The 22,995-nt window shown below is 44.5% G+C and overlaps 1 protein-coding gene across 2 annotated transcripts in view; it reads right to left on the bottom strand.

The window, feature by feature from the left end:
• GPD1L (glycerol-3-phosphate dehydrogenase 1 like) overlaps nucleotides 1-22,995 on the bottom strand; it is a 113,243-nt gene that overhangs the window by 75,358 nt on the left and 14,890 nt on the right. For both annotated transcript variants that reach the window (XM_059939070.1, XM_059939072.1), the window contains exons 3-5: nucleotides 10,147-10,287; nucleotides 8,549-8,687; nucleotides 765-877 (exon numbers count right to left, since the gene is read on the bottom strand). In XM_059939070.1, the coding sequence (XP_059795053.1) occupies nucleotides 765-877; nucleotides 8,549-8,687; nucleotides 10,147-10,287 (393 nt within the window). The remainder of the gene's footprint in view (nucleotides 1-764; nucleotides 878-8,548; nucleotides 8,688-10,146; nucleotides 10,288-22,995) is intronic.

The raw sequence follows: 22,995 nt of genomic DNA, 5'->3' as shown, positions 1-22,995 counted from the left end.
TGGAAGCTCTTTATTTTTCCTTTTTTTTTTTTTTTTTTTTTTGAGATGGCAGCTAAAGCAGCTCTGATTCCAAGGGGAGAAGGATGAGAAGCTGCAGCCCAGCTTCCCGTGGGCTGTTCCCTAGAGTCAGGATAGAGGGACCCCGACCACGACTTTTAAAGGCAGAGGGGAACAAGTCAGGAGCCCAAGACCAAGTGCGGAAACTTCCCTTGACCCTCCCAAGCCACTAGCCAATAGAAGCTCGTTCTTTAATCTGATCTTTTCCCTTTACAGGCAAAGATAAAGCTGTTCTTAGAAAGACCTGTCAGCAGCAGATTGTTTTTTTTCCTTTAAAAACAACCAACCACACCATCAAACCAATAGAGTAGCATCATTCAGAGGGGCCAAGTTCCTCTTCCTGCTCAAGATAGTTAAGTAGGAGAAATGTATAAATTAATAGAATACTTCTCTCCCAGGTAAGACTCCACAATCAAAGTAGTCCCTGGCTTTCCAAATGTTAATGCTGTCAATTTCCCAAAGAACAAAAACCCACCCTTCTCCCAGATTTACAAATAAAAGCCAACCATGAGTGAGGGAGGAAATCTAACCGCCAAGGAAAGTCTGGGCAAAGGAGGAAGTGATAAACAAGGCTGCCAATTCACTATTCTCCCCAGAAGTACGTGCACAGAACACAGAGGCCGTTCTTCAGAACCGGCTGCAATGATGCTAGCAGTGGCCCTGTGTGATCTCTCCTCCTGTGAGCAGAAATATCAAGGCTGCGTTACCTTCAGAGCACCGCACACTTCAACCGTGTCTGCGTCATCCACCACTGTAATTCGAAAATTTGGAGTCTGCAGAAGTTCTTTGAAGAGAAGGCCGTTCTCCATTACCTTGCTGCCTATTGAAAGGTTAGAAAAAAGGAAATTAATAACAGCCTCTCATCTTAATTTTTGCATCTAACACAGTTTAAAATGATGTTTTTCTTATTACAAAAATAACATATTTTCCTGATAGGAAATTTTGAAGAGTCATAGGACTAGAAATAGAAAATTAAAATATTCCACAATCCCACCACAGGATCATTAACAATCTGGCATACATCTTTAACTTACTGAAATAGGAATATACATAGTTTTTCTCAAAATTGAGAACAACATACGTGATTTCATAATCTGCTTTCCCCCATTTATGGCAGGAATAATTTTCAGTGACATCATATACTTTCTACATTACTTTAAATGGCTGCTTTGTATTTTACCGCATAAATGCATTATATTTTATCTAAGCATCTTTCTATTGTTTGATATCTAAAACTGTTGCAACTTTTTGTTACCATACACACTTATAAGCTCCTTCCAGGGGAGGAAAGTACATCCCTTTCTACCAACATTTGGCTTGACCAGAGGACATGCCTCGACTCACAGAGGGTGGGACAGATTTCCCCACCCCTTGACCTTGGGCTTAGTCACGTGACTGGCTTTGGTCAATGGGACATTAATAGACCTGACATAGTGGAGGCTTGAAGCCTATTTGTGCAGTAGTAGGGCTGGTTCCTTTGTCCCTCTGCCTTCACTGTGAGAATACATCCTGGCTGGCCCGCTGGACTCTACAGGAAGATGAGACAAAGCAGCAGAACCACCCCAGCTTTGATCCGCCAGCCTCCAGCAGACCCACAGATGTGTTAGCTGTGCTTATTTTGGATGCCACTGAGAATCTGGGATTGTTTGTTACTTAGCATCACTATGGCAACAAGAGAACTGATACAACATCAACAAACATGTTCACTAACAATTGTGGAAGACGGAAATGCATTCAAAGGGTCCTCATTTTTGTTCCCGTTGTATCCCCTCCCTTGGGACCATGCTTAGAATGACACGGAGGATCAGTACTTTTCACGTTATTTTTTTGGTTAGTGACTTTCAGTTCAAAACAAAAATAAAACTTTACACACAGAGCCTGATGTGAGATCTGCTCTGGTTGGTGGGATGCAGGGTGGCGCTCTGCTCTGGGAGGGCTCCGGAAATCAGGATGATAAAATTCACCAGCCAAGACCTAGCTCCCACGTGATGATCTCCACACAGAGCCTGGGGACTATGGCACTTTGGCCCTTCCTGCCTCGAGGTTCTCAAGCCTATTCCCAAGCTTGTTTGCACATTACAATCACCCAGGATCTTTAAAAACACCAAAGGCTGGCTACACCCCAGACCCATTAAATTACAAGCTCTGGGGTGGAGCAGGCATCACTAATTTCTGAAGCTCCCCAGGTGACTCCAATGGGCAGACAAGTTGGCAAACCTCTGATTTAACCTCCTCTAGCCTCATGAGTAAAACACTATGGCACGCTCAGGACTGTCTGAGGTTAAATAGGAATCAGGTGTGAAAACAGCCTAGGCTCACAAGGATCACACAAAGGTCTATATAATAATAGTAAGATAGCTGATACTTACATGCCTATGACTGATTTGCCCCACTGACAGACAGGAGGCCCAGAGAGGTTTACCAAGTTGCCCTAGGTCACACAGCTAGTAGGAGGCAGAGCCCGAATTCTAACCCAGGTGCTCTGGCTCCAGGGCCCGCACTCCCTCTTTATGCTATGTTCCTCTCAGGGGTGGGAAAAGAGAAGATAAACAAGCAACAAACATCACAATCAGAACTATGGTCTTCCAACGCAGGAAAAAAAAAGAGGATTGTCAACAATCAAAATTACACCCAGAAGTAATATAATGTCAAAATGATCCAGGGGAGAGTGGAAAGAGGGTGGGAAACAGGTGAAATAAGGCCAGCCAGCAGTTAGTCATTACTAAAGATGGGCAGTGGGGTTATGATACTGTTCTCCCTACTTTTGTTTGGTTTAAGGAAATTTGCCATCATATAATAAAATGTTTAAAATACCTACACCCGATACTTAGAAACACATTTTCAGGACCTCCCTGGTGATCCAGTGGTTAAGAATCCGTGCTTCCAATGCAGGGGGTATGGGTTCGATCCCTAGTCGGGGAACTAAGATCCCGCATGCCGTGCTGTGCGGCCCAAAAATAAACAACAATAAGAAAAGAAACACATTTCCTATTCTACAGGCATTGCTATGATGTCATTTAGCCGAGTTCTCCTCTGTCCAAATATTAGAAGTATGTCCACTTGAGCAAACTGTCCTCTTCCTTTTTTAAACAGTCCTCCAGACCAGCAGCACCGTTTCATCACCTGGGTTGGGCAAAGCAGCCCCGGCCTCACATCGTGATGTTATTCCTGTCTTTTTCCTCTGTCCTCACCACCAGGGCCACTGCCTGGGGCCTCCAACACGAGGGAGGCTCACAAGCGTTACAGACAGGCCCCCACTCCTCCCACTCAAGCCACTTTAATCCAACCATCAGCAGCTGTGAGTAACCTGACACATGGCAGGGAGAGGACTGCTCTCCATTTGCCGCTGATAAAAGGTGGCATCTGTTGGTGCCTCTGTGGCTGCAAATTACACATGGTGTCCATTAGATAGGTGAGCTTGATTTACGGCAATCTTACATTTTCTCAAATTCACCTTTTATTTATTTTTATTCTTTTCCATTATGGTTTATTATAGGATATGGAATATATTATACTTAATATAGTTCCCTGTGCTATACAGTAGGACCTTGTTGCTTATCTATTTTATATATAGTAGTGTGTATCTGCTAATCCTAACCCCACCCCCTTTTCCCTTTGGTAACCACTGTTTTCTGTCTGTGAGTCTGTTTCTGTTTCGTAAATAAGTTCATTTGTATCATATTTTATTTTTTTTATTATTTTTTATCAGTTTTATTTTTATTTATTTTTTAAACATCTTGATTGGAGTATAATTGCTTTACAATGGTGTGTTAGTTTCTGCTTTATAACAAAGTGAATCAGTTATACATATACATATGTTCCCATATCTCTTCCCTCTTGCGTCTCCCTCCCTCCCTATCCCACCCCTCTAGGTGGTCACAAAGCACAGAGCTGATCTCCCTGTGCTATGCTATGCGGCTGCTTCCCACTAGCTATCTATTTTACGTTTGGTAGTGTATATATGTCCATGCCACTCTCTCACTTTGTCACAGCTTACCCCTCCCCCTACCCATATCCTCAAGTCCATTCTCTAGTAGGTCTGTGTCTTTATTCCCATCTTGCCCCTAGGTTCTTCATGACCTTTTTTTTTCCCCTTAGATTCCATATATATGTGTTAGCATACGGTATTTGTTTTTCTCTTTCTGACTTACTTCACTCTGTATGACAGACTCTAGGTCCATCCACCTCACTACAAATAACTCAATTTCGTTTCTTTTTATGGCTGAGTAATATTCTATTGTATATATGTGCCACATCTTCTTTATCCATTCATCTGTTGATGGACACTTAGGTTGCTTCCATGTCCTGGCTATTGTAATCATATTTTAGACTCCACATATAAGTGATATCAAATGATATTTGTCTTTCTCTGTCCGACTCACTTCACTCAGTATGATAATCTCTAGGTCCATTCATGTTGCTGCAAATGGCTTTATCAAATGCACCTTTGAAATTTTTAGATCTTTTATTGTTTTAAATCATGGATAAGAAAGCACTGACCGTATTATTATTACCAGTCATAAGCAGTGATGCAGCAAGCAGGGACCCATGGCATCTGGTCCAGAACAGGGAAGGCCCATCAGCCACGTGGAAGGGCTCCCCAAACTCACTATGAACCAAAAGACAGGAAAATCCCACTTCTCCTCCACACCAAGTTTTGGAGATAATCAACCTATTTAATAAGACTCCTTCAAAACCCTCATCTCAGTCTGTAATTCCCTACTGTTTGTGTACCTAGAAGCTCCTTCTACATAGAAGGGGCTTATGAATCCCTGACATTTAGCATCATGACTGATACATAACAGACTTTGAACAATATTTGTGGGTTGAGTGGAAGTCTCAGACTCTGTGAAGTCAGTCCCAAGAAGGAAGGGAGTTCTCGCCACAAGGGGGTGCCGCAGTTCCCCATGCTCGTTAGTATTTTTACCAGACACTGAAAACAATGCCATCTTCTTCCTCCTCCACAGAAGACTCAAGCGGACTAAGATTCCTGAATCTGTCATAATTAAAAATGAGTTGGCTGCTAATGTCATCAAGAAAGGAGACCTGGATGACCACAGCACGAAGATCAAATCCGGAAAATTTAACATTGATACAATTATCTAACTACAACCCATATTCAAATCTCCCCCATTACCCCAGTGTTGCCTTTATGGCAACCAGGATCGTGCACTGCACTTAGTGGTCAGGTCTCTCTAGACTTCTTCTTTAGCCTTTCAATATCTTCTACGACACTGACATTTTTCAAGAGTGTGGACCAGTTGTTTTGTACCAATGTCCCTTCCTTTGGGCTTGTCTGATATTTCCTCACAATTAAATTCAGATAAAATAAGAAAATTTTAAAAGTATCACTTTCCTGTTCTATCTTACTTTCAACAGTTAATTTAATTTAATTCAGGTCACTCTTACCAGCCATGGACCAACCCACAGAGAAGGCAGTAGAAGCACCGGGTAAACAGAAGCCAGAGGAAGAGATGTAACTTCTGTGCATTTGTCTGTGTTACACACCAAAAAAGTCTAATGCACCCAACTGGGAGAAAGAAGGCCAAGAGGCAGGTAAAAATCCTAGCTAAAATCTACAGGTCTTTTTTTTTTTTTTTGGCTGCGTCGGGTCTTAGTTGCGGTACACGGGATCTTTCGCTGCAGCGTGGGCTCTTCGTTGTGGCTCATGGGCTTCTTTCTAGTTACGGTGTGCAGGTTTTCTCTCTCTAGTTGTGGTGCGTGGGCTCCAGGGAACGTGGGCTCTGTAGTTTGTGGCACGCAGGCTCTCTCATTGAGGCGTGAGCTCAGTAGCTGTGGCACGTGGGCTTAGTTGCCCCTGGCATGTGGGATCTTAGTTCCCCGACCAGGGATCGAACCCACATCCCCTGCACTGGAAGGCGGATTCTTTACCACTGGACCACCAGGGAAGTCCCTCAAATCTACAGTTTTGAATCAAGGATTGGAGAAGTCTCAACCCTATAGAATGATTGGTGTAACCAGTCAATCCTAACCAACTGATTAGCAAATTGATTACTGGCAAATAGGATTGAGCTGGAACAACTAGTTAACAATTATTTTTGAAAAATAGAAGTAATTACATATCAATTTGACAGGCTGCACTAAAAGCACGGATGAATAAAAGAACTAACTATGAAAGAATAAAACCTATATACAGACTAGCATACATACGAAAATTTTTTTTCTGGAAGGATACATAGGAACTGCTAACAGTGATTCTCTTTGGGAAGAGGGAATAGGTGGGAAATTACAATCTTAATTCTAATTTATACCTTCTCGTACTGTTTGAATTTTCTTACCTGTGACTATATTGCTCTTGTAAATATCAACCTGGGTAATGTTATTATAGGTCATTTTGTTTTCTTCCTTTTACTATTTGTGATACCTCTCCTCTCCAAAATTATTGTTTCTCCCCCCCCACAAAAAATTCTTTTAAGTGCCCAGATAAATGGATTGTCAACAGAATGCTACGCAGCTATGAAGATGTACGCTGATAGAAGTAAATGAAACAATTATAAAAGAATATATAACAACTACAGCCGTAAATAGTTTGCCACAAATGGAAAAAAATAATGAAATTTAAATGAAATTAAAAATGGTTTTTGTGGGGGCTTCCCTGGTGGCGCAGTGGTTGAGAATCTGCCTGCCAATGCAGGGGACATGGGTTCAAGCCCTCGTCTGGGAGGATCCCACATGCCGCAGAGCGACTAGGCCCGTGAGCCACAACTACTGAGCCTGCGCGTCTGGAGCCTGTGCTCCGCAACAAGAGAGGCCGCGATAATGAGAGGCCTGTGCACCGTGATGAAGAGTGGCCCCCACTTGCCACAACTAGAGAAAGCCCTCGCACAGAAACGAAGACCCAACACAGCCATAACTAACTAACTAAATTAATTAATTAAATAAACCCCCCCAAAAAAGAAAAAAAAATGGTTTTTGTAAGTCAGAGAAAGACAAATATCATATGATACTGCTTATATGTAGAACCTAAAAAAAATGGTATGAATGAACTTATTTACAAAACAGAAATAGAGTCACAGACATAGAAAACAAACTTATGGTTACCATGGGGGAAAGCAGGGGGAGGGATAAATTAGGAGTTTGGGATTGACATATGCACACTACTACATATAAAACAGATAACTAATAAGGGCCTACATATATAGCACTGGGAACTCTTCTCAATACTCTGTAATGACGTATATGGGAAAAGAATCTAAAAAAGAGTAGATATATGTATACGTATAACTGATTCACTTTGCTGTACAGCAGAAACACAACACTGTAAATCAACTATACTCCAATAAAAATTTTTAAATAAAGAAATTTTTAAAAATGGTTTTCTTTTGATTATCTCTATTTTCCACTGTAATCAGATAATGTCCGTACAATTCCAAATAAAAGAGAAAAAAGCAAAAAAAAAAAAAAAAAAAAGTGAAAATGGCCTAACTTACAGGCATGTATGAGAACCTTTCCCCATACATCCCATCTTACTCAAGACAGCCTGATCTTGCTCAGATGCTCAGAGCTTCCTTTAACAAAGCTGCCAAGGAGAAATGATTCACATTGTTGGTATGTTTGACAAGGGTGGAAGTAAGTTCTGGAGTGGTAGATAAACTTAAATACACTTTTGCAAAGCACCTGCAAACCCAACAATATTACTCTTCTACGAGTCCTATAATACGGGCACTTGGGAATTCCAAAGCCCTTTTTAAAAGAAACAAAAATTTTCACAACACCAATGTGTAAGAGTAGAAAGAGCTTTCTGTTTCAAGAAACAGGAGACCCAAGTTCACACCTGGGTTCTATATTAGCTGTGTGACCTTGGGGCAGGTAACTTACTCTCTGGGCCTTGGGCTTATTCACCTGAAAGTGGGGATCATTCCCATCAATTTCTAGATCTCCTTGGAATCTAATGAGGATCCAGATCCTGGCATCTGTGAGTAAAGAAAAGCTGGGTTTCCCTTATAAGAAGAGGTACCAGAGAACTTGCTTTCCCTGATCCCACCCCCCACCCCCCCACCCCCATGTAAGAAGGCAGCTGTCTGCAAGCCAGGAAGAGAGCCCTCATCACAGAAAAGTGTTGGTTAAACCTTAATCTTGGACTTTCTAGCCTTCAGAACTGTAAGAAATAAATTCCTGTTGTTTTAAAAAAAAAAAAAAAAAGAAAAGAAAAGCTGGGTTTCTAAGGCCCCACCATGGATGTAACCACCTGCTTCTTGGTACAAGTACCCTTGTGTTTTTGTGTTTAACCTCGATAATGCATTACTGGATCACAGTGGGTCAACATGGTCTCCTTGGCTTTACTTTCACTCCAGAGGTCACTGAAATGCTTCAGTCCCACAGAATGGCCTCCTACATAAAATTCCCACTCCACTGAATGTCCACCCCAAGAATGTTAAGGGCAGCAGGGAAGAGTCCACTACAGAAAATTCCAGAAACGGAAAATGTGCCTGTTAAGACACCCAATGTCCCTTCCCCAGGCGGCCCTCACCGATGGTGGTCTCACAGAATTTCCCAGCAGCCACCTCATTGGCAATGTTGGCTCCCATCAACACGCTGATGTCAATGCCCATCTTCTCTCGGATGATGTCGGAAATGAGCTTCAGCCCCTCAGGACCCTCGTCTATGCCCTGCAAGGATGTCAGCAAGTTAGGGGAAAACGAACCACCAAGGACAAGAGGCAGGAGATCGTTGCTTTATAGGTCATCTAGATTCAGACTTCCAATGGCATACGCAACTTGAAAAATCTCTCTTATTTACAACAGTAAACAGACATACTGTGTATGTACCATTTAAAGAGTAAAAATAAAATGAAAATGTAACCACTCAGGTTAAGAAAGAGAACATGAAGGACACCACTGAAGTCCCCTGTGTCTCTCCCCAAGTTCATCCTCCTTATTAGTGTTTCCTGGTCCCTGCCAGGGTGAACCCCTATCCTGAATGCTTTATGCCCTGTTCCCTTGCTTTTCTTGATCATTTTGCCACATAAAACTATACCTAAACCGTAAGTTATATCAGTATATTTTTGAAAACCTATAAATGAAACTGTACTGCTCACCTGTGTGCTGTTTTGTGCTATATTATTACTTTGGAGATTCACCCACACGGCTGCATGAATGCTCTGGGTCATTCGCATTTACTACTGTGTTGTATTCCACCATTCATTTGTCCATTCTATTGATGACTGACATTGAACTGTTTGCTTTCATAAACATTCACCTGTGAACACTACGGAACACACTCTCTCAAAGAGGGTTCTTCCCCTGGCAGCCTGGGGAAGTTTATGGACTCATTCTCAGACCTGATATGCATAAAGCAAAATACATAAGATTACCCAGGAAGACAATTATACTGAAATATAGTTATCAAATGTTAAAAAAAAACAAACAAATTTGTGACAAAGTAATATATGTATGTTATTAATGTAATTATAAAAAGATGTCATGGCAGGTCTAATAATTACCATAATTTCCAAGTAGTGACGAGCATACATGATACTTTGAGATATCTGAAGCCACTGTAAAGTGATACGAAAATACCTGTAATTTCTATTGATCACAGGGTCAAGGTCCTGCTAGTACTACTGTCATTGAAACTCTGGCCTGTGGCCTACACTCACAAGCGAAGGAAACACTGGTTTCAGTTAAAATGAATAAAAATGCAATTCCGCCCCCACATTTAGGTCCATGAACTCTTGAATTCTATCTGTGGACCACTGTGGGTGGTTTGTGGACTTCTGGTTAAAAACTCTCTCTTTCGGGAATAAACCCAAGAGTGGGAAGTAAAGATGATTACTCTCCCAGTGAATGCAAACCACGCAAGATTTCCAGAGCTGGTGGTTCTTTCTTTGGGGGACCCCACTCTCGCGCCCCCCGCCCCTGCCCCTGCGAACCCTCTCTACATAGAAAGCAGCCCCTCCTAAATGTGAGAGGAGCGAGGCTCGTGGAAGGCATGGTTTTGATTCTCTTCCAGGCATCTTTAAAAAAACAAATCCAAACCAGCCATAACTTCCCTTCAGCTCCTTATCTCCAAGAGGTGAAAGAGGAAAGGAAGTTCCCGGTAACCGCGCGCAAAGCGAGGGCCTGTCACCTTGATGAGGGTGATGCCCAACGCGTCCTTGGCCACCCTCCCGGTGATCTCTTCGCAGATCCGGTGGATGAACTGGTGGGGGATGACAAACACCAGCAGGTCTGCGTCCTGCACGGCCTCGCTGAGGTTCGCAACAGCAACCTGCGAGGGCAAGGGGGACACAGTTACTCCTAGTCCGAAACACATCTCTCCACGCGCTGACCAGGCATCAGATGCCTCCACTGTGCAGACTGTCAGTCAAATCAGAGCTGTGTTTGCGCCACCTTCCCCACTCGGGACGTGCAGACGTGCATCTGAGGCCAGCAGGGTCCTGCCTCTGCTGCTTACCAGCTGGGCGAGTGCCCTACCCTCTCCCCACCTCGGTCCCCTTCCCTGTAAAAGGTGGTCATAACCATCCTGTGTGGGTGGTTCTCTGTTGCTCTCCCACCCCTCCCCCACCCCCTCCCCCCCGCATCCATTTCTACCATTCTTTGCCCCACTCTCTCCCCAGGAGGCTGCATTCTGTGGGCTGTTTCCCCAGGCGCCCTTGCTCTCTGGCTTCCAGGTGGCTTCAGCCCAAGGCGGGCACTGCCGGGAGCTCCAAGGTGGGAGGAGAGACGGGCAGGGTGTTGCTCTGCTCCTGGGGCCACTCCTCCCCGGCTCACAGGGGTGCTGGCCTGGCTTCCTTCTACAGCTCCACCTCCTGACCTGGTCTGAAGCAGCCCCTCTTCCACGTCTCTAAGCTCTGGTGGGGCCGCTGGAGTGACACTGGTCTGTCCCCTTGCCCTTTCAGGGGTGGCCATGGCTTCCTGCTGCTGCTAATCTCTGGACACTTCACCGAGCCCTTCTGGTTCCCTCGACTCCGCCCATGCCTCTGTCAACAGTCCTACGCTAAGCTCTCCTATGTAAGTACTTTGAGAGCGCTGTTGTGAAGAATAAATGACATAGAACAGAGTCTGGCACCTGGTAGGCACTCAATAAATGTCAGCTATTATGATGATTTCTTCCCTTCAGGTAAGTACAAAGATGGGTTTTAAAATTTAACATGGGCACATACACACACACACACCCCCAGAGGCAGAGGTTAGGCCACCGAGTGAGGACACAGGGGCATGTAGTCTCTAGCAGAGACTGCCTGTTGTTGCCCAATGTCTGTTCTCCCCCTTCTTCCTCAGCAAGAGAACCCACAGTTTAGGGTGAGGCTCATAACTGCCAGGAAAGAAGGCTACATCTCTAACCTCCCTTGCAGCTAGGTGTCCCTGTGTGACTAAGTGCTGACCAATAAGGTGTAAATGGAAGTGTTGCATGTGACTTCCAGGAAATGCCTTTGAAGGCCTTTCTTCCTCCTTTTGCCAGAGGGAATGTGAAGAGATGGCTGGAATTCAGGCAGCCATCTTGGACCATGAGGAGGAAAGCAAATGCTGAGATGGCAAAACAGAGTCCCTGACATCGTGATGCATCATTACGACAAACATGTTTTTTTTTTTTGAAAAGTATGTAAGAGATTTCTTTTTTATTTACAATCAAGTTCTGTTGGGCAACAAAATTAAATAAATAAAAGATGTGATGAATGTCTTTTATATAAGAGAAAAAAAGCGCAAACGTTTACTTTGCTTAGGTCACTGTTATTTTAGGTTTTCTTTTTTTTTCCTTTATTTATTTTTTATTTTTTTATTTTTTGGCTGTGCCGCATGGCATGTGGGATCTTAGTCCCCCAAGCAGGGATCAAACCCGAGCCCCGTGCAGTGGAAGTGTGGGGGTCTTAACCACTGGACCGCCAGGGAAGTCCCTATTTTAGGTTTTCTGTCATATGTAACTGAACCTAACTGAAACTGACATAGTTCCCATTAAACACTCCTGGTTCCCAAAATGAAGGGAATTGGACACAGAATCTTCCCTGAGGAAGTGCTATCTGCCACAGGAACATCATTCACAATGGATAAGCCTCCTAGGAAATCTAGTTTGGGAGTTGTGATGGAGATGCCAACTCCTCGACAAAATTTATTCTCCCCTTTCTCCATAAACAGAGCTGCAAGCTGGTCACTGGTCACCTAGCTCAGGACTGCATTTCCCAGCAGCCCTTGCAGTTACACAAGGCCAAGGACCAAGTTCTCATCAACAGAATGTGAGATGGAGCAGTGCACACCACTTAAGGCCCAGAGCCCTTAAAACAGTGGCTGCTTCCTCCACACTTTCCCTTCCTACTTTTGTGCTAGTTGACAACCTAGATCTAGGAGATGGCACAGAAATGATGAAGAAAGATGGGACCAAGAACAATGGTGTGAAGAAAAGCTGCTAGACCACTATTATGTGAGAGGGAAATAAATCCCTTTGTCCTTTAAAAGTCACATTATTGTCTCTCCTTACAGCTTAGTCTAGCCTATTAACTAACTTGTGCAAGAGTTACTCCCTCACTGAAAAAATTCCCCAAGGGAATCTACCTGGCATTATTTCACTCCCTCCTCCCTTTGGCTGGTATGCAAGACCTGTCATTTACCACCCAGCCTTCATTCCCCTTCTTTCTAGCAAAAGTGCCTCTAAATTTCATTTCAAAAGCTACTGCTTCCTCATTTTACCATGCAATTTGGGTGGAATGGGCCCCTCCCCTGCTCCATGGATGGTCCTTAAGTTGTTCAAGCCAATGGGCACATAAAACAATGGGAGCCAATGTTTGCTGGAGCTTCTGAGAACAGCTGCTTCCTTATACTTCTGCAACAGCTATTGGGTCTTTCCTTGAAAAGTATGGGATGACAGTGCGAGGTCTGGAACAGCTACAACCATTTTACAAATGTGAGGGGCAGAACCCAGACCTGCCAAGGGGCTCCCATGTGAATGAAGGCAGAGCAGAGAAACAGAGGAAAACAGGGCCTCATTGACATCACGTAAGCCACTATTTCAGGCCGCACCTGAAACTGGCCCTATCTGAATTTCTAGTCATATAACCCAAAACATCAGCTTAAGCTGATCTGAATGGCAACATAGTCGTTCCTCATAGAGCAGATCACAACCCGGAGCTTAGCACTTCTCCCTCCTTATTCATACCCCCAAAGGCTGGGGGAAACCTGCCTTCCTCTTCAAAGGGGCTTCTTCAGGTTGGTAATCTAGGCTGGATAGCAAGGACTCATCACCAAAACTCTACCTGCCTATTAGTTCCCTGGCACCTGGAGATTTTACCTCCTCCAAAAAAGCAGTTACTTATTCTATTCCATTAGCCCCGATGCCAACATACAATTGCTCTATTTGTCCCTGATTGGCAAGGCTCATTATGTTCTTACACATTCCCTGTGGTCCCAGCCAGAACTACCAGCCTTTGTAAGACCTCTGACCCCCCACTCCCCCTTGGGTTACTAGCCTTACTTAGGCAGGGACTTCTGCTTTCGACCCCCTTCTCATACAAAGCCTGGCCACCTAAATTTTAATGAAAACCCTTCTTCTCTGGACCTATTGTTTCTCCTCTTCCCCATCCACCTCTACACACACACACACACACACACACACACACACACACAGACACACACAGACACAGACACACACACACACACACACCCTTTCCATCTCTTCAGGGCACTTCCCTGACATGGTGAGATAGAAGACACCAGAACCAGAGAAAAGATGGAAAAGATGTAAGTTTGGGTCCCATGTTTGCAACTGATCAGCTGTGGGACCTGGACAGATGACTCCTGTTCACTGACCAGTCACCCCGCCTACAGAATGGGGATAAAAATCACCTTTCCTAACAGCTATTTCACAGAGCACTTTCAAATTAATATAAGTAACAGCACTCTGCAGTGATATGAAACAAGTGAAAGAGATTACTCATCAGAAAAATCTACCTGCCTCCTATGAATTCTTAACCTTTAAGGCATCAGCCCATCCCTATGTCCCCTGTTACAAAATATTCCCATGGAAGCTGCCAGCGGGCCCAGGATTTCTTCCTCTTACATTTCCTTTCTCAACAAATCAAAGAACTTGTGGTTGGTTGGGTGTGACGGGTCTCTGGGACAATAGGCCTGGAGGCTCACTCAGCGTGGACTGATGTCCTTCCATTGTCCTTGACCTTGCCCAAGTGCTTAGGGTTTAACCCGCAGAAGCAACCTGTAACCCGAGCTGCATTTGTGTGGTGCACACGGCCCATGATTCCTGTTACACAGGATCAAAATGAGCTCTCCTCAATGAACACAGTAAATCAAATACCCTCTTTCAGAATTAAAGCTTTAGCTAAGCCTCTAATCTTATCTTTTACCCTGAACCAAATCAGGACACTGCTTCGGAAACGCTGACCTATTTCATGGGTCACCTGCCAAAATCTTCCGGAGGGTATCCACCATCAAAGATCCTGAAATGTGCTGGGAAAGACAGCTCAGAAGAAAAGGGCTTGCCTTTCATTGGCAAGGAGGACAGGTAATCAAATCAGAACAAAGGCATCACGGCTGGTCCGCCTGATGCCAGGAATCCAGGGCTCTTCGTCCAAGTTAATAAAGAAACTAATAATAATTAAAATCACTTAAAACAGAGCCAGTAAAGTCTGTGGGCCAAGCCTGAAGGTTCTTCTGTTTCCCCCTGGATTAGCTGTCACTGTGCAGTGTGTGGGCATCTTGCGCCACCTCTACCACCAGTTAGCTAACTGGACACCACAGGCAACTCGCCTACATTCTTCAGGGAATAAGCATTTAGGCTGAACACAACAGCACGAGTAATACACAGAGCAAAGTACAGCTGGCACACAGTAGGGGTTCAGAAATATTGTGGTTTCCTCCTGTTCCCCTAACCTCAACTTAGGCCAAGATTGTAGGTGAAATTCATATCCTTGGCTCTACACTCAGAAAAATGATCCTCAGGTACAGACAACCTTAACTGATGATTCTTATATAAATATACCAGTGTGGTAAGTGAGGTTGCTTCTGGGGGGAAAAAAGAAAGCTGCGAACCCCCTGAATTCCACAACACTATACGAGCAATATAAACTTATCATGCAGACCAGTGGTGCCCAAACTGCGGTTCCTCAGCCAACAGCATCACCATCACCCGGGAAATCCTCAGAAATGCACATGCCTGGGCCTCCCCTGAGACCCAGTGCATCAGAAACTCCAGGGGTGGATCCAGTGATCCCTGTTAAGCTCTCCAAGTGGTTCTGAGGAACACTTAGGTTTGAGAAGCACCAGTGAAGATGAATCCTCCAATGAAAATGAAAAAGCTAAACTCAGGCAGGAAAGAGTTAACACTGAAACTCCTACTGAACTGATATTCTAATATCCAGAAGCCTTTAAGCCAAAATTAATAGATATACTTGCAACCCTACTACCCAAGTCAGTGGTCATTTTTTTTTTTTTTTTAAATTATCTTGGCCTAACCCTCCATCCCACAGGACACCACCGAAAGCACTGAAACAGAACTCTCCAGCCTGGTTCGTTCTCCCTCACCACGGCTGCTGTCCCTGGCACTAAGCCAAACCACAAATAACGCCTGGCACTATTCCAGGCACTGAGGACACATCAGTGAATGCAGGCCTATGCAAGGAACCAAATCCAGAGAGTCAGTAACAAAGAAAAATATCTAAATTGGATTTCAAAACTTAAAATTTTTTGGACTTCCCTGGTGGCGCAGTGGTTAAGAATCTGCTTGCCAATGCAGGGGACATGGGTTTGAGCCCTGGTCTGGGAAGATCCCACATACCACGGAGCAGCTAAGCCCATGTGCCACAACTACTAGGCCTGCGCTCCAGAGCCTGCAAGCCACAACTACTGAGCCCGCATGCCACAAGTACTGAAGCCCACGCACCTAGAGCCCGTGCTCCACAACAAGAGAAGCCACCGCAATGAGAGGCCCGTGCACCGCAACAAAGAGTAGCCCCCGCTCGCCGCAACTAGAGAAAGCCCACACGCAGCAATGAAGACCCAATGCAGCCACAAATTAATTAAGTTTAAAAATGATATCAAAACTTAAAATTTTTACGCTTCAAAGGATACTATCAAGAAAGTGAAAACTCACAGAATGGGAGAATATACTTCCAAACTATGTAGCTGAAAATGGATTTGTATCTAATAAAGAATCCTTACAACTCAGTAATAAAAAGACAACCCAATTTTTTTAAATGGACAAAAGATCTGAATACACATTTCAGATATATAAGATATACAAATGATATAAAAGATATACAAATGGTATATTGTTTTATATTTTTCAGATATAAAAGATATACAAATGTCCAATAAGCACATGAAAAGATGATCAACATCATTAACCATCAGACAAATGAAAATCAAAACCACAATGAGATACCATTTCATACCCACTAGGATGGCTGGGATCAAAAAGTTAGATAATAACAAGTGTTGATGAGGATGTGGAGAAATTGAAACCCTCACACACAGCTGGTGGGAATATGTATAATGGTGCGGTCGCTTTGGAAAACAGTCTGGCAGCTGCTCAAAAAGTTAAACAGTTACCCTAAGACCCAGCAACTGTACTCCTAGGTATATACTCAAAAAGAACTGAAAACATGTTCACACAGAACACTTTACACAAATGTTCCCAGCAATATCATTCATAATAGCCAAAAAGTGGGAACCACCAAAATGTCCACCAACCGATGAATGGATAAACAAAATATGGTACACCCATAAAATAGAGTATTAGTCAGCCATAAAAAGGAATGAAGTACTGATGCAGGGTACAACGTGGATAACCTTGAAAACATTATGCTAAGTGAAAGAAGCCAGTCACAGAAGATGACGTATTGTATGGTGCCATTTACATGAAATGTCCACAACAGACAAATCTAGAGACAGAAAGTAGATTAGTGGTTGATTAGGGCTGGGGAAAGGAGGAAATAGGAGGTGACTGCTAAAGGGCATGAGGTTTCTTTTTAAGGTGATGAAATATTCTAAAATTGATTGCAGTGATGGTTGCCCAACTTTGTGAATATACTAAAAACCACTGAATTGTACACTTTAATGGTAAATTGTATGTCTGTGAATTCTATCTCAGTAAAGCTGTTTTTAAAAACAGAGCTGGCAAGGCTTAGAAGGCAAAGATGAGGGTTTCCCTGGTGGTGCAGTGGTTGAGAATCTGCCTGCCAGTGCAGGGAACATGGGTTAGAGCCCTGGTCCAGGAAGATCCCACATGCTGTGGAGCAACTAAGCCCGTGCGCCACAGCTACATGAGCCTGCGCTCTAGAGCCTGAGAGCCCCAACTACTGAAGCCCACGCACCGCAACGAGGAGTAGCCCCCATTCACCGCAACTAAAGAAAGCCCGTGTCCAGCAATGAAGACCCAACGCAGCCAAAAATAAATAAATAAATAAACTTGGGGAAAAACAAAAAGAAGATGACAAAGATGAGACGCCACGACAACTATAATTCACAGAAGATGCTGCAACTGTCAATCCTGGTGTCACACTGAGGTTGGTTAAAGCTGGACCGAGGCAGAAGAGCTCTCTACCTGCGTGACCTCCTCTAAACAAAGGCCCTGGACAGACAGCCACAACACAGGATCAACAATTTTTATCCTGCAGTGACAGGAAATAAGAAATGTTCTTCCATTCAGGTCGAAGGGGAAATCACAAACCCAGACTGCCTCAGCTTTTAGTGAGAAGTTGATGACACGGTGATGTCATTGTTACAGAAGGTTCCCCTGTGGAGGGGTCACATATGAGCACATGGTGACCTGGAGAAGGGTCAGGCGGGCAGCAGTCTGGGGGCACCAAGCAAGGATGACTCACAGTCTCAATCAGCACAAGTGGCAGACGTCATAAAAAACAATCCTACATGGATAAAATGCAGCACATCTCTTCTGCTTGAATCCGCAAGACAGAAATGAGTAAAGCCACCTTTTTAGCTCTAGATCCACATTCGCTCTGAGTCAATTAATCTTATGTCTGGCTTTTCATCTTAAAAAATGGTAACAATAATCGGTCTTGTCTAACACTAGTTGACTCTTTAAATGATCGAATGAGGTATTTGAAAAACTCTGAAATAAACATAAAATTTTTAAAATAACCAACAAAAACAAAGCCCTAGCTTTGTAACAGATTCTTAACACTAAACAATTTATGTGAATCTTCTCATTTACTCCTCACAGCACTGCTAAGGAAACTACTCACAGGGGCCCATCTTACCAAGAGGAGGGGGGCTGCCCAGACTCACTCAGAGCAGGCCCTTGACTCCAAGGTGTGCCCATCACCACCATGCTTCACCACTGTTCAACTTTTAAAATTACTTATTATGAGACATTTCATACATACAAATTCTAGAATCTAGAAAGCACAAAGAAAAAACAAACAATCAAGCACCTGTGTACCTTCTGCCAGCTTAAGAAATAAAACTTTCCAATACCCTGGGTGTCCTATACCAAGTACCAGCAAGGATGTGGAAGGATGTGAGTTCTCAAACCCCACTAGGTGTGTGGAGATGGGCACAACTGAAACAGGAGGGAAGGGGGCAGGGCACAACCTTTAAAAGAAGGACACGGGGCTTCCCTGGTGGCGCAGTGGTTGAGAATCTGCCTGCTAATGCAGGGGACACGGGTTCAAGCCCTGGTCTGGGAAGATCCCACATGCCGCGGAGCAACTAGGCCCGTGAGCCACAACTACTGAGTCTGCGCATCTGGAACCTGTGCTCCGCAACAAGAGAGGCTGCGACAGTGAGAGGCCCGCGCACCGCGATGAAGAGTGGCCCCCGCTCGCCACAACTAGAGAAAGCCCTCGCACAGAAACGAAGACCCAACACAGCCAAAAATAAATAAATAAAAATTTTTTTTTTTTAAAAAAGAAACAACCCAAAATGGTTTAAAAATAAATAAATAAATAAAAATAAATAAAAGAAGGACACGGCCATTGAGGATACAACATAAACTGCTTAGAACCAATTAGGCCCAAGATGGCAGAAGATTCGACTTCCGGGAGACCTTGAGCCTCATTAAGCTCTCATTATAATACATTAGCATATGCTAAACAACACATCCACAGGCACCATGACTGAAGGCCTCCCATAAAAGGCCCAAAAGTGGGTGGGGTCCAATTGCTGGAAATTCTCACCCCCTCTCCAAGACTGTTAGAATACTCCTCCCACTCATTAGCCTATGAAATTAGCCAGCCTGTGAACACTAACAACCCCTGTAACCCCGAGGCCTCTGGCCTTCTGAGATGGCCCACACTCTGTCTGTGGAGTATGTATCTCTCTAAATAAATCCACTTCTTACCTATCACTCTGTCTCTCACTGAATTCCTTCTGAGCTGAGACATAAAGAACCTGAATTTCAGTAGGTCCTGACACCGGGTGTATGATTTTAATTAAAAGACAGTGGGTTCAAGTTCCAATCTGGGTTTCGGTTGGTTCGAGTCCCCACCCGTGGGTTCAAGTCCTAATCTGAGTGGTGTGGTTTCACTATCACGCTGGACACCAGTGGTGCCATCTGGCAGATTACAGGCTGCATCCCTGTGACCCAGCGATGCCATCCCTGGGACAGGGACGAGGCCTTTCCCGGGGGCACTGTCTACAACAGCAAACGACCGGAAACCATGCAAATGTCCAGTCCAGGGAACGGATACACTAACTGTCATGAGCCTACAAGGCTTCAGACATCAAACATCTGGAGAGTTCCTCCCTCATCCACACCCGGGCACCCGGGGAGGTGGGGGGTGGAGTCAATCATGGGCCAGGCTCTGAGAGACGTGGCTCTTGACTCCCTCCTTCCCCCCTGCTCCCCTGTTCTCTGTGCAGGCAGAGAACCATCTGGCAGATTCACCTCCCCCCACGTTCCCTGAGCACTACGCTAGGAACCTTGGGAGAACGAAACCCCAGAAAGTCAAGCCCACACGCCTGGGGCAGGTGGGGGTACAGAGTGGTCCCCACAGAGTGGAAGGAACTCTCTACAGAAGGGAAGGAGTAATCGATCCCGACAGGTATGAGAAGGGAAGCTCAGAGGAATGGTCTGCTCCAAGCATGATTAGAGATGACCTCAGAGGCCTTCCAGAGCCGCGGGAACAGCGGCGCCTTTACTCTTTCCATCAGATACTTGGGTAACTTAACTGCCCAGCTCAGAACCCTAGGGAACCTTCCTCTCCCCCACTTACTGCACCAGGAGTAACTGCAGGGTAACGCTGCCCGGCCCCAGTGCAGTGACACAGGGAAGTCATTAAGTCATCACTGTCTAAAAGGCCACGACTCAGCAGGCTCAGGAACAGGTGTGCCAGCCACCAGCTCTGTGACCTGAGGCAAGTTCATTAACCTCTCTGAGCCCTGGTTTCTTCCCCTATAAAATCAGAATCACCATCACAGTAAGAAAGCTAATAGCACCAACCTAAGAGGGTCACTGAGAACATTAAATGAGACTGTAACCAGACAGGGATGGGGTTCCCCGGAGAAAGAGAACAAGGCATGGCTTTCTCGACAGAAGAGAAGCCATCTTTGGCCTAAGCCATTTTGTGATCTGAGCCAGTGCTTGCCTTTGAACAGGTCTCAGTAATTAATGATCAAAAGGACAAACTAATCAGGCAAGAGAAGTAACAATAGCAAAGATAACACATCAGTTGTAAAGACTCCCAGTTAGAGTAGCCTAAAGCAGTATCTTAAGCGGTTTGTAGGATTTAAACCCGCCTCGGGTTTAAACACCACCAGATCAACTGGAACCTAAGGAATGATGATGTTGACCATTTCTGACCCTTGTAACTTTCAAACCACTTTAGCCTGGACTCACTCAGTCCACCACCCAAGCCCCTTCGTGAGTATGCATGTTCCCTTAGCTTAAAACTTCCCCAATTTTTCCCCTCCCCCTTTCCTTTGACTATAAAATTGTAGCCCACCTAATCCTCAGGGCAGAGCTCCCTCACCTGACCACTTGCATCTCATACAAGCGTCCTGTATTAATAAATCTACTCCTTGCCAAAAAAAAAACTTCCCCAATTTTGTTGCTGGGGAGACACTGCTTTAGGAAAGATCCCTGGTGTTCTCCTTACTTGCTCCAAGTAATAAATCCAAGAGGTAAACCCAGTTTTCGGGTAACGTGATGATATATGTAAACTACTTTGCACAGGGCTTGACACCAATGAACACTGTAGCCAAAGGCAATTGCAAATCCTCAGTGAGCAAGGTCTTTGCATCTCCAAACTTGCTGGCATTCATCAGCCAACAAATCTGTCTCCCCTGCTAGGAGTCAGGCAGCCACCTGGGCTGGTTTTCAAACAGACTCTTACAGAAAGCCATCCAGGGGTGAATCTGGAACAGGAGTTCATGAATTCCACTCACACAAGCAGCCGGGTCACCATTTTCATTCTCAGGCTCACCTTCTCCTTCCTCCGCAAGTCACTGGAATGAGGCCAGGCAATAACCAAATTTTTCCTGCTCAGGCCTAATAAGCTGGAATTTTAAACTGTCAGTCTTCCCATTTTCTATTTCCTCCAATCTTATTCGGTAATTTAGGTCTTGACCTTGATTTTAATTACAGACCAATAAAACAGGAGGGAAGGGAGCAGGGCACAACCTTTGAAAGAACGACATAGTCCAAGGACATGACATAAACAGATTAGGACCAAATGGGTCCAAGATGGTGGACAAGTCAACTTCCACCAGACCTTGAGCCTCAGTATATGCTCACTGTAACACATCAGCAAGCTAAATGACACACCTACAAGCGCCATGACAGTTCTAAGGCCGACCATAAGGATCAAAAAGTAGGTGGTGGCCCAATTCCTGGAAATCCCCGCCCCTTCCCAAAATAGCTAGAGTACTCCTCCCACTCATTAGCCTATAAAATTACCCACCACTATAAAAACTGACAACCCCATACCCTGGGGCCTCTCTCACCTTCTGAGATGGCCCACACTCTGTGGAATGTGTTTCTCTCTAAATAAATCCACTTCTTACCTTTCACTTTGTCTCTCACTGAATTCTTTCTGCGATAAGACATCAAGAACCTGAGCTTCATTAAGTCCTGAGACCAGGTGTGTGACCTCAGTCAGAAGACTGTGGGTTTCGGCTGGGTTTGAGTCCCAGCACGTGGGTTCAAGTCCCAATCTGAGGTGCACGGCTTCACCAGTGCATTAGCTGGCCTAGGGATGGACCAAAGTCCATGCGCTTAGAAAGGGTATGTGAAATAAAATTCATATTTTGTGGCAAGACAAGAAAAATTTAAACAAAAAAAATTTTCTCTGCCCTTTGGCCTCCTCTCTCCCCTCTACTGTGCATTGTGTATCTGCATTACACGTGGACCAAACCTTCCCCGTCGTCGGAAATACCTGCTCAACCATGAAGAGCAACATTCTCTTAGTGTCAAGGAGACAACTCCTTAAACATAACATTCCTTCTTTATCTTGTACAGATTTGGATTGTATGAACTGTCAGTAATTCATTTAACATAAAGCCCTCTGTCTCAAAAAACTTATGTAACTATGCCTTGACTTCTAATGGGCGGAACAGTTCTCAACACTGAGATGCTATTCCCGAATTATAATCCTCAATTTGGCTCAAATAAAATGTCTACTTCTTTCTTAGACCGACTGATTAATTCTTCGTCAACAGGTATCTCGGGAGTTACCAAGAGACACAAGACAAAGGCAAAATTATTAGTTCTAGCTTTGATGTGACCACCACTCTGAATGCCAAGAAACTAGCCTGTGATGAGCTGCTATGTGTCCCCCCAAAATTCATATGTTGAAGTCCTAACTCCAGTACCTTAGAATGCGATTGTATTTGGAGACAGGGTCTTTATAAAGGTTATTACGTTAAAATGAGGTCACTGGGGTAAGCCCCATTGCAACATGACTGGTGTCTGTCTCAGATACACAGAGGGAGGACCACGTGGAGACACGGGAAGAAGAAAAGTCCAGGGGAGGCCTCAGAAGAACCAACTCTTGGGCTTTGTAGGGGAGCAGAT

Source organism: Balaenoptera ricei, chromosome 11, assembly GCF_028023285.1.
Source record: "Balaenoptera ricei isolate mBalRic1 chromosome 11, mBalRic1.hap2, whole genome shotgun sequence".
In the NCBI taxonomy this organism is placed as follows: Eukaryota; Metazoa; Chordata; class Mammalia; order Artiodactyla; family Balaenopteridae; genus Balaenoptera; species Balaenoptera ricei.
The sequence above is the reverse complement of the archived record's forward strand: the minus strand, read 5'-3'. Positions and strand labels throughout refer to the sequence as shown.